Source organism: Hyperolius riggenbachi, chromosome 2 (genome assembly GCF_040937935.1).
Source record: "Hyperolius riggenbachi isolate aHypRig1 chromosome 2, aHypRig1.pri, whole genome shotgun sequence".
NCBI lineage: Eukaryota > Metazoa > Chordata > Amphibia > Anura > Hyperoliidae > Hyperolius > Hyperolius riggenbachi.
Window position 1 is genome coordinate 440023843 of NC_090647.1, and position 15642 is coordinate 440039484.

At 44.1% G+C, this 15642-nt stretch overlaps 1 protein-coding gene across 4 annotated transcripts in view; it reads right to left on the bottom strand.

Annotated features, from left to right (window-relative positions):
* LOC137546931 (SH3 domain-containing kinase-binding protein 1-like) overlaps window positions 1-15642 on the bottom strand; it is a 194962-nt gene that overhangs the window by 40404 nt on the left and 138916 nt on the right. For all 4 annotated transcript variants that reach the window (XM_068269987.1, XM_068269990.1, XM_068269988.1 and 1 more), the window contains one exon: window positions 12768-12853. In XM_068269987.1, coding sequence (XP_068126088.1) covers window positions 12768-12853 — 86 coding nt within the window. The remainder of the gene's footprint in view (window positions 1-12767; window positions 12854-15642) is intronic.

Below are 15642 nucleotides of genomic sequence, written 5' to 3' on the forward strand. Positions count from 1 at the left end.
ACTGCACAAGCTATAGTGCTCGTCTCACACATTCAAACATGAATGAACTCAGACAATGTTAATAAGAACAGGGCTAGGACTAAAGACTGCCAGGTTCTATGTTCCAACTGTTCTTACTTGAGTTCCTATCATCAGTACTACTGAGGTATGGTGCTAAAAAATGTAATTATATTCAGATTTAAGCTTGGGTGCTGCCAGGGCGATGCAATAAAATCTTACCTGGCACACAAGGCAAAAAGATTGGGTCTCCCGCTGCTCGTAGCTGCAGAGGAACAGAGTAGCTGCTACTCTATTGACTGACCGAAGCAGATGATATTGGAGAAGTGACAAATGTCATCATCTCTTTCATGATCTGTTTACACCAGAGAACTTGCCTCCCCAGCAGAGTCTAGCTTAGCACACTCACCAGTGAGTCTTACATTATCTCCTATGACTAATAATAGTAATAAGGAAAAGTCATGGATGAAAATGCGCTGCCTAATGATAGTGGAGGTGATATTGCATTCAGCACATGGGAGAAACCGGTTTATTTGCAGTGTACAAGTGTAGTATCCAAATACTACTGAATGATGCTAGAAAGCTATAGGGATCTTATTTAAAGAGAAATATGGAATACACTACTATATATTTCCTAAAAAAAGGTTAAGGTTACATGCACAGTGGGAGCTGCATTGGGTTTCCTGTAAAAACAGGAAAGCAACGAAACAAAAACGTCACACCACACGTTATATGACCGTAGCGGTGTATACAGTGCAGTATACAGTCAGTGATAAGTATGCTTCACTGTCACTGTTAACACGCGCGTTATGCAGTAATGCACTACATGCGGTGCATTGGGATGCCACACAGCGTTATGCTGGGAATACACGGGTCGATTCGGCAGCCAATTAGCCGCCGGATTGGCCCCCGCAGCGTCCCCGCTTGACCGCGCGGATCGATTACCGCTCGTCCTCGCCAGCGCTCCTTATCAGCTGCTCGATTCCCTGCCATTGCCCACTGGCGGGGATCGAGTGGGCGGGGGTCGAGCAGCGTGATCGGACCAGCTGAATATTATCAGCTGGCCGGATCAGCTGCTCGATACACGGTAGAGAAACGTACCGTGTATCCCCAGCATTAGATCTCACCATACTGGCCACACTGTGAACATCGTACAGGTTATGCATTGCAACTGTACTTTACAATAAGATTGTTTCATTGTTCTGCAACACCCCACTGTGAACATAGCCTAATTGGCTGATCCTTTTTTGCTATTACTCTGAATGAGTGACCTACATGTATGCAGATTAGAGTTCTGACTGCACTCTGTCTCCACTGGCTGCGTGAATCTGTGAGATCTCACTCACTACTAAAGCCAAGACATCAAAATAAAAGACAGGAAACTGCCATTTTCCTCAAGATAAGTTAACATGGCTGTCTCAATATTCCAATCACTTCAGCTTTACTTTATAATAATAATCTTCAACTCCTATTACTGTTTCCGATATTCAAATAAAAAATGATGGCAAATACCTTATCCTTAGCTGAAAAATGAGTGGTCAGATAAGTAATCTGACAGGGGTGTAACTACAAGGTAACAGCCCCGCAGGGTGGCCCAGAGCTGTGAGGGGGCCTCAACTTCCCTCCTTCTGATAAAGGGGTCCATCCAGATCAGGTAGTTTTGTGGCTACACTTGTTATAGGTGTGAAGATTATGATGGCCACACTATTCTTGCAAGATTGGCACCCGGCTGTGAGGGTCACCAACGGTAGGTAAGGTAAGGGGCCAATGTGTCTTAAGGCCCATACACACGTCGGATTTTAGCGAACGACCCGTCGTTTGAACGTTCCGTCGTTCGGACGTTTTCGCGTCAAATCCGACGTGTGTACAGACTATCGTTCGGGTGATAAGACTGGTTACCAACGATCCGCCGGGTACACACGTCGGATTTGACGTGAAAACGTCCGAACGACGGAACGTTCAAACGACGGGTCGTTCGCTAAAATCCGACGTGTGTATGGGCCTTTAGTTACATTCCTGAGTTCTGATTACCTCCCTAGAGGTGTGGGAATGTATATTGATTCCTTTATTTCAGTTTTTCTCTATTTAACAGATCAGGATGGGAAGGGCTTTCTAAATTTAAAACAAGAAATATAATTTGATTTAACAGCACCGATTTATTTTATTTCTGAACCAATTTATGATATGAAGCAACAATTTCACTTGTGACTGAAACTTGTGGATGGTTTGATCCATGTGGCTTTAAAATATGCTTTGAGTGGTAATAGATGATTCAGGGAATGACTATGTCTGGACACTTCATAAGCATACATTGATTAAAATGACATGAGAGCACATGTACTGAATGATAAGCAGGTTGACTTTGATCATAAAATAAATTCTCATCCTGGAATAGCTTTAGCCGATTTTTCAAATTACGGTATGTTAGCACCTGTTTCTAAAGCGAATTGAAAAAAACAACAACTCGTCAGTGCATTGCTAAATTACAGTATTTGTTATCTATGATTTGAATGTTGCCGGCATTTACATGCTATTGATTGTATGTTTTTTTATAGGTGGGTCAGTGGCAGTCCATTGTCGGAAGTGCCTGGATAACGGGTCAGTTTTTTGCTTTTTCATTGGTAGCCGATATGGACTGCCATATGACCGTGAGGTGGATGTTTTTTGATGGACACTGGACAATGGGTTAAGGGGGAGGGGGTGGAGCCACTTATGTTGGGTGTGGTGGCCCTCTCTTGAGTACTTATAATGGTGTATGTACATTCATTTGCTGTTTAACCACTTCCCGACCGCCTAACGCACAGGGGCGGCCGGGAAGTGGAGCCCGCAAGGACCAGCTCACCCACAGAGGCGGCGGTCCTTGTAAGGGCATGGGCGGAGCGATCGCGTCATCCGTGACGCGATCCTCCGCCGGCGCCTGTCTCCGTACACCCGCCGCAACATCCCGCCGGCCATACGGAAGCGCCGGCGGGATGTTAACCCGACGATCGCCGCATACAAAATGTATAATACACTTTGTAATGTTTACAAAGTGTATTATACAGGCTGCCTCCTGCCCTGGTGGTCTCAGTGTCCGAGGGACCACCAGGGCAGGCTGCAGCCACCCTATGTCGCACCCAAGCACACTGATTTCTCCCCCCCCCTGCCCCAGATCGGCCACAGCACCCCTCAGACCCCCCCCCCCCTGCCCACCCCCAGACCCCTGTTTGCACCCAATCACCCCCCTAATCACCCATCAATCACTCCCTGTCACTATCTGTCAACGCTATTTTTTTTTATCCCCCCCCTGCCCACTGCCCCCTCCTGATCACCCCCACCCCTCAGATTCTCCCCAGATCACCCCCCCCTGTGTACTGTATGCATCTATCCCCCCTGATCATCTGTCAATCACCTGTCAATCACCCATCAATCACCCCCTGTCACTGCCACCCATCAATCAGCCCCTAACCTGCCCCTTGTGGGCAATCTGATCACCCACCCACACCAATAGATCGCCCGCAAACCCGACATCCGATCACCACCCAAACGCAGTGTTTACATCTATTCTCTCCTCTAAACACCCACTAATTGCCCATCAATCACCCATCAATCACCCCCTATCACCACCTGTCACTGTTACCCATCAGATCAGACCCTAATCTGCCCCTTGCGGGCACCCAATCACCCGCCTACACGCTCAGATTGCCCTCAGACCGCCCCCTTATCAATTTGCCAGGGCATTATTTACATCTGTCCTTCCCTGTAATAACCCACTGATCACCTGTCAATCACCCATCAATCACCCCCTGTCACTGCCACCCATCAATCACCCCCTGTCACTGCCACCCATCAATCAGCCCCTAACCTGCCCCTTGCGGGCAATCTGATCACCCACCCACACCAATATATCGCCCGCAGATCCGAGATCAGATCACCACCCAAACGCAGTGTTTACATCTATTCTCTCCTCTAAACACCCACTAATTACCCATCAATCACCCCCTATCACCACCTGTCACTGTTACCCATCAGATCAGACCCTAATCTGCCCCTTGCGGGCACCCAATCACCCGCCTACACGCTCAGATTGCCCTCAGACCCCCCCCCCTTATCAATTCGCCAGGGCATTATTTACATCTGTCCTTCCCTGTAATAACCCACTGATCACCTGTCAATCACCCATCAATCACCCCCTGTCACTGCCACCCATCAATCACCCCCTGTCACTGCCACCCATCAATCAGCCCCTAACCTGCCCCTTGCGGGCAATCTGATCACCCACCCACACCAATAGATCGCCCGCAGATCCGACACCACCCAAGCGCAGTGTTTACATCTATTGTCTCCTCTAAACACCCACTAATTACCCACTAATTACCCATCAATCACCCCCTATCACCACCTGTCACTGTTACCCATCAGATCAGACCCTAATCTGCCCCTTGCGGGCACCCAATCACCCGCCTACACGCTCAGATTGCCCTCAGACCCCCCCCTTATCAATTCGCCAGTGCATTAGTTACACCTGTTCTTCCCTGTAATAACCCACTGATCACCTGTCAATCACCTGTCAATCACCCATCAATCACCCCCTGGCACTGCCACCCATCAATCACCCCCTGGCACTGCCACCCATCAATCACCCCCTGTCACTGCCACTCATCAATCAGACCCCCTTCCGATCACCTCCCCAGTGCATTGATTGCATCTATTTTCCCCTCTAACCACCCCCTGAGACACCCATCAATCACCTCCTGTCACCCCCCTAGCACTCCTATCCATCAGATCAGGCCCAATACAACCTGTCATCTAAAAGGCCACCCTGCATATGACCGGTTCCACAAAATTCGCCCCCTCATAGACCACCTGTCATCAAAATTTGCAGATGCTTATACCCCCGAACAGTCATTTTGAGACATTTGGTTTCCAGACTACTCACGGTTTTGGGCCCGTAAAATGCCAGGGCGGTATAGGAACCCCACAAACTGACCCCATTTAAAAAAAAAGACACCCCAATGTATTCTGTTAGGTGTATGACGAGTTCATAGAAGATTTTATTTTTTGTCAAAAGTTAGCGGAAATTGATTTTTGTTTTTTTTTTCCACAAAGTGTCATTTTTCACTAACTTGTGACAAAAAATAAAATCTTCTATGAACTCGCCATACACCTAATGGAATACCTTGGGGTGTCTTCTTTCTAAAATGGGGTCACTTGTGGGGTTCCTATACTGCCCTGGCATTTTAGGGGCCCTAAACCGTGAGGAGTAGTCTAGAAAACAAATGCCTCAAAATGACCTGTGATTAGGACGTTGGGCCCCTTAGCGCACCTAGGCTGCAAAAAAGTGTCACACATGTGGTATCGCCGTACTCAGGAAAAGTAGTATAATGTGTTTTGGGGTGTATTTTTACACATACCCATGCTGGGTGGGAGAAATCTCTCTGTAAATGGACAATTGTGTGTAAAAAAAATCAAACAATTGTCATTTACAGAGGTATTTCTCCCACCCAGCATGGGTATGTGTAAAAATACACCCCAAAACACATTATACTACTTCTCCCGAGTACGGCGATACCACATGATTGGCACTTTTTTGCAGCCTAACTGCGCTAAGGGGCCCAAAGTCCAATGAGTACCTTTAGGATTTCACAGGTCATTTTTGTTTCAAGACTACTCCTCACGGTTTAGGGCCCCTAAAATGCCAGGGCAGTATAGGAACCCCACAAATGACCCCATTCTAGAAAGAAGACACCCAAAGGTATTCCGTTAGGAGTATGGTGAGTTCATAGAAGATTTTATTTTTTGTCACAAGTTAGCGGAAAATGACACTTTGTGAAAAAAAAAACAATTAAAATCAATTTCCGCTAACTTGTGACAAAAAAATAAAAACTTCTATGAACTCACCATACTCCTACCGGAATACCTTGGGGTGTCTTCTTTCTAAAATGGGGTCATTAGTGGGGTTCCTATACTGCCCTGGCATTTTAGGGGCCCTAAACCGTGAGGAGTAGTCTTGAAACAAAAATGACCTGTGACATCCTAAAGGTACTCATTGGACTTTGGGCCCCTTAGCGCAGTTAGGCTGCAAAAAAGTGCCAATCATGTGGTATTGCCGTACTCGGGAGAAGTAGTATAATGTGTTTTGGGGTGTATTTTTACACATACCCATGCTGGGTGGGAGAAATACCTCTGTAAATGACAATCTTTTGATTTTTTTACACACAATTGTCCATTTACAGAGTTATTTCTCCCACCCAGCATGGGTATGTGTAAAAATACACCCCAAAACACATTGTACTACTTCTCCCGAGTACGGCGATACCACATGTGTGGCACTTTTTTGCACCCTAACTGCGCTAAGGGGCCCAAAGTCCAATGAGTACCTTTAGGAGTTCACAGGTCATTTTGAGAAATTTTGTCACAAGTTAGCGGAAATTGATTTTTATTGGTTTTTGTCACAAAGTGTCATTTTCCGCTAACTTGTGACAAAAAATAAAATCTTCTATGAACTCACCGTACTTCTAACGGAATACCTTGGGGTGTCTTCTTTCTAAAATGGGGTCATTTGTGGGGTTCCTATACTGTCCTGGCATTTTAGGGGCCCTAAACCGTGAGGAGTAGTCTTGAAACGAAATTTCTCAAAATGACCTGTGAAATCCTAAAGGTACTCATTGGACTTTGGGCCCCTTAGCGCAGTTAGGGTGCAAAAAAGTGCCACACATGTGGTATCGCTGTACTCAGGAGAAGTAGTATAATGTGTTTTGGGGTGTATTTTTACACATACCCATGCTGAGTGGGAGAAAGATCTCTGTAAATGGACAATTGTGTGTAAAAAAAATAAAAAAATTGTCATTTACAGAGATATTTCTCCCACCCAGCATGGGTAAGTGTAAAAATACACCCCAAAACAAATTATACTACTTATCCTGAGTACGGCAATACCACATGTGTGGCACTTTTTTGCAGCCTAACTGCGCTAAGGGGCCCTAAGTCCAATGAGCACCTTTAGGCTTTACATGGGTGCTTACAAATTAGCACCCCCCAAAATGCGAGGACAGTAAACACACCCCACAAATGACCCCATTTTGGAAAGTAGACACTTCAAGGTATTCAGAGAGGGGCATGGTGAGTCCGTGGCAGATTTCATTTTTTTTGTCGCAAGTTAGAAGAAATGGAAACTTTTTTTTTTTTTGTCACAAAGTGTCATTTTCTGCTTACTTGTGACAAAAATTAATATCTTCTATGAACTCACTATGCCTCTCAGTGAATACTTTGGGATGTCTTCTTTCCAAAATGGGGTCATTTGGGGGGTATTTATACTATCCTGGAATTCTAGCCCCTCATGAAACATGTCAGGTGGTCAGAAAAGTCATAGATGCTTGAAAATGGGAAAATTCACTTTTTGCACCATAGTTTGTAAACGCTATAACTTTTACCCAAACCAATAAATATACACTGAATGTTTTTTTTTAAATCAAAACATGTTTGTCCACATTTTTCGCGCTGCATGTATACAGAAATTTTACTTTATTTGAAAAATGTCAGCACAGAAAGTTAAAAAAATCATTTTTTTGCCAAAATTCATGTCTTTTTTGATGAATATAATAAAAAGTAAAAATCGCAGGAGCAATCAAATAGCACCAAAAGAAAGCTTTATTAGTGACAAGAAAAGGAACCAAAATTCATTTAGGTGGTAGGTTGTATGAGCGAGCAATAAACCGTGAAAGATGCAGTGGTCTGAATGGAAAAAAAAGTGGCCGGTCCTTAACCACCCTGGCGTTCTATTAAGATCGCCAGGGCGGCTGCGGGAGGGTTTTTTTTTTTAATAAAAAAAAAACTATTTCATGCAGCCAACTGAAAGTTGGCTGCATGAAAGCCCACTAGAGGGCGCTCCGGAGGTGTTCTTCTGATCGCCTCCGGCGGCCAGAAGTAACACGGAAGGCCGCAATGAGCGGCCTTCCGTTTCTTCGCTTACCTCGTCGCCATGGCGACGAGCGGAGTGACGTCATGGACGTCAGCCGACGTCAGCCGCCTCCGATCCAGCCCTTAGCGCTGGCCGGAACCATTTGTTCCGGCTGCGCAGGGCTCAGGCGGCTAGGGGGACCCTCTGTCGCCGCTGCTCGCGGCGGATCGCCGCAGAGCGGCGGCGATCAGGCAGCACACGCGGCTGGCAAAGTGCCGGCTGCGTGTGCTGCTTTTTATTTGATCAAAATCGGCCCAGCAGGGCCTGAGCAGCACCCTCTGGCGGTAATGGACGAGCTGAGCTCGTCCATACCGCTAAGGTGGTTAAGGGGGGTAAAGCCCACGGTCCTCAAGTGGTTAACACCTGAAGAAGGATGTAATATCCGTAACATGTAGTTTGCACTTGTTCTGAATACAGCAAAATTGTTTGCAGCCAGTGGTGTGCCTTCTCTTGTGTTCGTTTGGGTATTTCCTGAAGCTGTAGGAGCAATCCAGCTGAGACAAGGCACCGGCAAAGTTACAGGTTAAGTCAACCTGTCACACGTGTTCTCCAGGCATCTGCTGTGTGTGGACATAGCTAAATGACAGTATTACCTGAATCTGTTAGAGAATCTAAATCCTTGCACACACAGTAGATGGAACTTGGCATGCATAAAGGACCTGAGGCCCTGAGGTGTTGCACTAGGGATCATGTCCTGGATCGTGTACACATGGCGCAGCATTCACTCCTGACTATCCAGTCAAAATGGTTAGATTGTCCACTGATCAGAAGTGAATCCTTCTGCTATACGATTATATCAAAGTCACTATTGGTGGTTTCTTGATCATGTTAGTAAATTTGTGTTGCATTCAGCATGCTTTGTGCTGGATCAGCTGGTATCAGTGTAAACGCATGAGGTGGATCTGGGCAGGACTCAGCTGCGAGAGGTTTTGTGGGCAGGACTTGGGGCAGGATGTGATTGTCTGGCCATGCATTGCTATGTACTCTGTTGTGGCCTGAGTTTTCTAGCATTGGGGGCTGCAGGCATATTGCTCTATTTGGTCTTCTCTGCCCAGCTACAGGCCAGAACTGGGGGTGTAATTTGTCTCCTTTGCGCCACAAACTCCAATCACCTTCTCATCCACAGAGGATTTATAACTGAAGTGTTTAGCAAAATCCTTGCATACGTTCATTACTCAAATGTGTGTAACCAAGAAATACTCATATGCTTTGTAAAGAGATTGAGCATTGACTTTTGTAATGGGTTATATCCAATAGGAGCGGCATTAAATGGAGCGGCATTTTAGTTACACCAATGTTGGTGATACTTGCTTATCATTTTGGGCTTTGAGATATTTATGCACCATTCGGAAACAATGTGTCCACTTATGCCTATATTTATTTTTTTCCCATTAGCTTCATATGTTATAGTGCACACAACTTTAAAGTGTATTTTGTATGTATTTTTCTGATCTGCTGGGTGGGGGCTCTTTCATGTTTGTCTGCTGCTTTATCTATAATTGTTTGGATTAATGCAGTACAGTTCAATAAAGTATTCCTTTCTGATTCATTTTTTTAAAACTGTGATTTAATATTCACCATTAACATGTGTTCCTTGCATTTGCTGATTAGGAAGATAAGACTTTGAAACTTATTCAAATGTTATCTTGTTGTTCAATACAAGACATCATAATTAATATGTCAATTATACAGCGGTAGTGCTACGGAGTTAATACAATTTTATCCACAAGCAGTCCTGTAACAGTAACAAAATAATCTAAGCAAACGGATCAGCATGACTCAAGACAGTCTGATAAATAAGTTTCTGATGCTGCGTGTCCATTTCCTGAAATAACATAATCCTCCACCAACCACCAAAGGTAAGGCTTTCACCAGATACATACAGTAGACCCAAATTCTAATTTCTGTACAGAGCTGGCTTCCATGAACTCCTTCCTGAGACTCCTATATGTTCTGGGTCTCATGGAGCTCTCATTAATAAACAACAAACATACAAGCATTGGAGACAGGCCGGGAGGGGGGGGGGGGGGGGGGTATAGGATCAAGTAACACATTTATTTTCTTTGTAGTTCCTCTATTTCATTTATTACACTTACTACATATCTCTTGTTTGGAGCTGACACTTCCATTTCTCCTATAGTATTTCCCATTGAACCTACCACACTTCACACTCTGTTCTGCTGTATATTCTAACTCGGCAGTAGTGATCAGTGAACCATTCTTCTAACATCATAACCATTATCACCAATGAGGCAGGAAGTTGAGGCCAGCAATCTGAGTAATGAATACACCTACTGGTTGAATGGATCATGTGCTAGAAACTTTGATTTGCTAATCCCAGATGCTGCCTCTTGGGTGGGACACAATTAGGAGATGATTTTTTCACATCACTACTCAGAAGAAATGCAAGAACAGTCTAAAGGTGCGTACACACGCTGAGCGGATCGTTCAGAAACAGCCTCATCAGTCTGCCGACAGCGCGTACACACACACTACTGTCGGCTGAACGGCCGCCCAGCGGGAGGGTCTGACGGACCCGTCGTTGGCGGAAGTAGTGCGTGTGTATGCACCTTTAAGACCCATCTACACCATACAATTTTTTAAGCGATTCGATTCAATTTGATTCATGTATTCGATTCAATCCGACATGTCCGAACGAACAGAACAATGGAAAAATGAATCGAATCCCAATCGGACATGTCGGATTGCATCGAATCGAATAAAAAATTGTATGGGGCTTTACATCATGTCATCTCAATGAGTACTAGTGATGCAGAGTCAGCAATGTAGGCAAACAACCCATCCACCTTCTAGGTTTGCTGTGTTCTCATGGCCATTCAACATTATATCAAGTGATGGCTCATGCTGTAACATATAGCTATTCAAGGGCTTCTGCTGGAAGCTTTTGATTTGCTAGTCCTGCTGTAATTCTGCTCTAGGAGAGGTGCGATGCAGGGAGCAGACATTTCCCTGCCCTACCATACAGGCTGTCTCCTGTAGCGTGGATCGGGGGAGGTTCTAGAGCTGCGCAGCCGCACTCGCGTCTATGCGGACTGCGCAGCCGCGGCCAGCTCCGGCGGCCATTTTAGTGGAGGCAGGAGAACCCGACCCGGGCTGTGGGGTCGGGAGCGGCCCGGGGGGACTATTGAACTGCGGCGACCCAGCGGAACGGCACGGAGGGCGCGGATGGCGTCTCCATGCATTCAAATTAAATTCAGGTACTTAACTTTTTTTTTGTTATTTGGACTCATAAAGGTAGCCATACACTGGTCGATTTGCCATCAGATCCGACCAACAGATAGATCCCTCTCTGATCGAATTTGATCAGAGAGGGATCGTATTAGCTGCCTTTACTGCAAACAGATTGTGAATCGATTTCGGCATGAAACCGATCACAATCTGTGAAGCTGTCGTTGCCGCCGCCCCCTTCCGCCACATACATTACCTGCTCCGGCCGGCGTGTGTCCCCTGTTCTCCGCCGTCTTCTTCTCTGTGCTCGGCTCCTCCAGCTTCACTGAACTTCCTGCCAGGGAAGTTTAAACAGTAGAGGGCGCTCTACTGTTTAAACTTCCTGCCGGGACAGGAAGTTCAGTGAAGCTGGAGGAGCCGAGCACGGAGTAGGGACAGCAGAGACCAGGGGACACACGCCGGCCGGAGCAAGTAATGTATTTCCGGTAGCGTCGGTCGTTGGGCATTCGAACACTGCTATCGATGCACTCCCGACCCACTGGCGATCGAGCAAAATCTTCTGCACGGACAGATCGACGGAAATCGACGTGAACGATTGATTTCGGACGGAAATCGATCGTTCTGTCAGCGTTTGCGCAACAATTTCACAGCAGATTCGATCACAGTGATCTAATCTTCTGTATTTCGGCAGGAAAATCGTTAGGTGTATGCTACTTTAGATCTGGCAGACAATGGCAGTACAAGCTCAGGTTTAGCAAACATGAGGAAAAACTTTTTTTTTATTGGAAGTAAGGCCTCTTTCACAGTTTGACGTTAAAGTCGCACGTTAGAAAATGTTTCAACGCAGACTAACGCAGAGCAATACTAAGTCTGTGCGACATTCACAGTGCACACATTGCGTTTGTGTGTAATGTGTAGCGTTATTAGAGAGTGCTGCATGCTGTGCATTTAGCAATGAATCTGCTGCGTTATTTGTGTTGCACATGATCAGTAATGTTTTTTAATTTATAGTCATCACTGTGCGACGAAAATGGCGCACCCAGAGACGCGAAAAGAAAGACATCATAACACTGAACGCAGCTTTAAATAACGCACAATAACATCCAAGTTAAAGTCTATATGCGTTGCACTAACGCACCGTCCTACTGTGAAAGAGTAAAACTTTTTGTTTGTATTCCCCGACTGACTAAAATGTAATTGCAATGACAGGTTTTTCTGGGAAACATTAAAGTGACACTGAAGCAAAAAAAAAAAAAAAAGAAAAAAATACAGTTCCTATTTAGTATCACTGGTGTGTACAAAAACATGTTTTAAAGAAAATACCTTACAAGAATAAAGTACGGAGGTTCAAGGAAATTTAAACGACATGCACAAAAAAATTTTTTTTATAATAATTCACAAATTGTAGACTTTTGTAAATAAGGCCACAGCCGTAATACAAGCATGCTCTGCCAGGACTGTGTTCTGATGTTTGTTTACAGTGCAGCGCTTGATATAAAACGCTACAAGCTCTGCAGAGGGTTATTAAAAGGCAATATGTAGGCTGGTATTTAGGATGTGCATGAATCTGTCAGCACGTATGACAGAGCAGGGACTCTGCTGGAGATATTTATAACCTGACAGGAACACGTCCAGGACTTACCAATGTCATTGCTCTTATCTGATGAGTCTCTGTCTGGAGTGCTGGATACAGTACTGATTCCCACCTCGGCCTTCGGGCTTTCACTCCTGTGTGGTACAACAGCAAAATATTACTGAAAAGATCTCTTACGTAATGTCTGCAGAACACATAAGCATACAGTACCTAATGCAAAACATTAATACATTGTACTTATGTGACTGGAGAGATTTTCCATAGCTCACTGCCTTATTTGAAATTAAACTTATAAGGGATTGTATGTGTAGCACTAACGTTGAATCAAACATTAGTATTATAGAAAAGAGTCTCATAATTTTATTTTCAGTCAAAAAGTTACATTTTCAAGATTGAATTCTAAATAACAGCTATGGCAGTTTGATGTAATGTCTGTTTCATTGAGCTGCAAAAACAACCAGACAACCAGATTAATGACCCTTTGAACTTTTCAGCACTAAAATGCTATCAGCGTTGTGTCGTCCGCCAGACAAAAGTGTTTTGCAAGGAGAAGAAAATCACAGGAAGCCCTTTATGCTACTGTGATCTGAAAATCGCAGAAAAATCACAAAGAAAATAAGTTTCTCATTTGCAGTGTAAAAGAGCCCTTAGGACATCAAGTGATGTTGTTAGGTTCTTTCATTGGTTTATCTATGTAATAGAATAACAAATAATTGAGGTCTCCAATGACAAGTTAGCATTATGATCATCATAGCCAGGAAGGGGCAAAGACAAAAACTGCAGCAACATGAAAATTTGCCAAGTGTTTAAACCACTGATGCCTACTTAAAGCATAAATTTCCATCCTGAAAGACATTAAATGTGAACTGAATAGACTTTTATGGATTGTATAAGGAAACTGGAAGAAAAGCATCTACACTGCAATAAATCAAAGACTTATGTGGAAAAGCATTTATACTGGAGGAACATGATCACAATGATGAATCAGTATCTCCTGCTCTAGGGAAATGGTTCAGTAGATGTATATAATTTATTAGGTGCTCTTAAATAAGTTCAGCACTAGTGTAACTAAGAGTACTTGTAGCCACATTCCTGCCGTGAATTGCTGACATACTACAAAACAGCTTTCTTAACTGTCCTCAGCTCAGCAAGTGCTAGAAGATAAATATAACTCCCTCATTAGAACATCATACTCACATTACATAATGGCCGCAGAAGTCACCTTTGTTGTGTCAAAGTACAGCAAGTTATTGCAGACACTGCCTTATGCATCCTAAGCTGTATACACAAGTTATTACAGACGCTGCCTTATGCATCCTAAGCTGTATACACAAGTTATTGCAGACACTGCCTTATGCTTCCTCTGCTGTATACACAAGTTATTGCAGACACTGCCTTATGCATCCTAAGCTGTATACACAAGTTATTGCAGACGCTGCCTTATGCTTCCTCTGCTGTATACACAAGTTATTGCAGACACTGCCTTATGCTTCCTCTGCTGTATACACAAGTTATTGCAGACACTGCCTTATGCTTCCTCTGCTGTATACACAAGTTATTGCAGACACTGCCTTATGCTTCCTCTGCTGTATACACAAGTTATTGCAGACACTGCCTTATGCTTCCTCTACTGTATACAAGTTATTGCAGACACTGCCTTATGCTTGCTCTACTGTATACACAAGTTATTGCAGACACTGCCTTATGCTTCCTCTGCTGTATACACAAGTTATTGCAAACACTGCCTTATGCATCCTAAGCTGTATACACAAGTTATTGCAGACACTGCCTTATGCTTCCTCTGCTGTATACACAAGTTATTGCAGACACTGCCTTATGCTTTCTCTGCTGTATACACAAGTTATTGCAGACACTGCCTTATGCATCCTAAGCTGTATACACAAGTTATTGCAGACACTGCCTTATGCTTCCTCTGCTGTATACACAAGTTATTGCAGACACTGCCTTATGCTTTCTCTGCTGTATACACAAGTTATTGCAGACACTGCCTTATGCTTCCTCTACTGTATACATGTTATTGCAGAAACTGCCTTATGCTTCCTCTACTGTATACACGTTATTGCAGACACTGCCTTATGCTTCCTCTGCTGTATACACGTTATTGCAGACACTGCCTTATGCTTCCTCTGCTGTATACACATACGTACTGTTGATCCATTATCTAATTTTAACTTATAAATAATAAAAAGCCTTGCCTAGAAGTGATTCTACTGTGATGGGTTATTAAAACATAATTCCACCCAAAACCCATATTACAGTATTGAGTGGGCAGTGGTGTGTTAAATCACCTGCTCATAGTATCCAGTGTCATTTGCTAGCAGTACCGTAATTGACTATATAACGTATTTCTTGCATTACATATCACTGGCATATTACAGAGAACATTACACTTGTCCTTGTCCCTAAATGGAACTCAAAGTCTAACGTCCCTACCGCAATCTAGGAACAGTTTTATTTATGGTTTTCAGGAAAGCCAATTAACCTACTATTATCCTTTAGAAAATAACACCATACAAACCCAGAGAAAACATGCATACTCTGTGCAGAGATTTTCTTCGCTGTGGTTTAAACCAAGGATTCCAGAGCAGCAAAACCAGAGTGCTGACTGCTGTGCCTGAACTCCCCCATACAAGGCCAGGACAAAGGTACTAATCCCCTGCAGCTGGACTACCCAGGTATCTGGCTATAGCATATTATGGGGGTAACCAGAACCAATGACTGACCATGTAATAGCCAGGGGAGAGTCACAAAACCTGAAAGTCTTGCAGAGAAAGAAACTATAATTACCGTAATCGACTTCTGAATCCTTATATAAACAACAAAATGAAATGCGAGTTTACGGTTTAAAGTCAGTTTGAAAAAGAAATGTTAAAATAATAATAATTAAATGTCCTTTACGGAT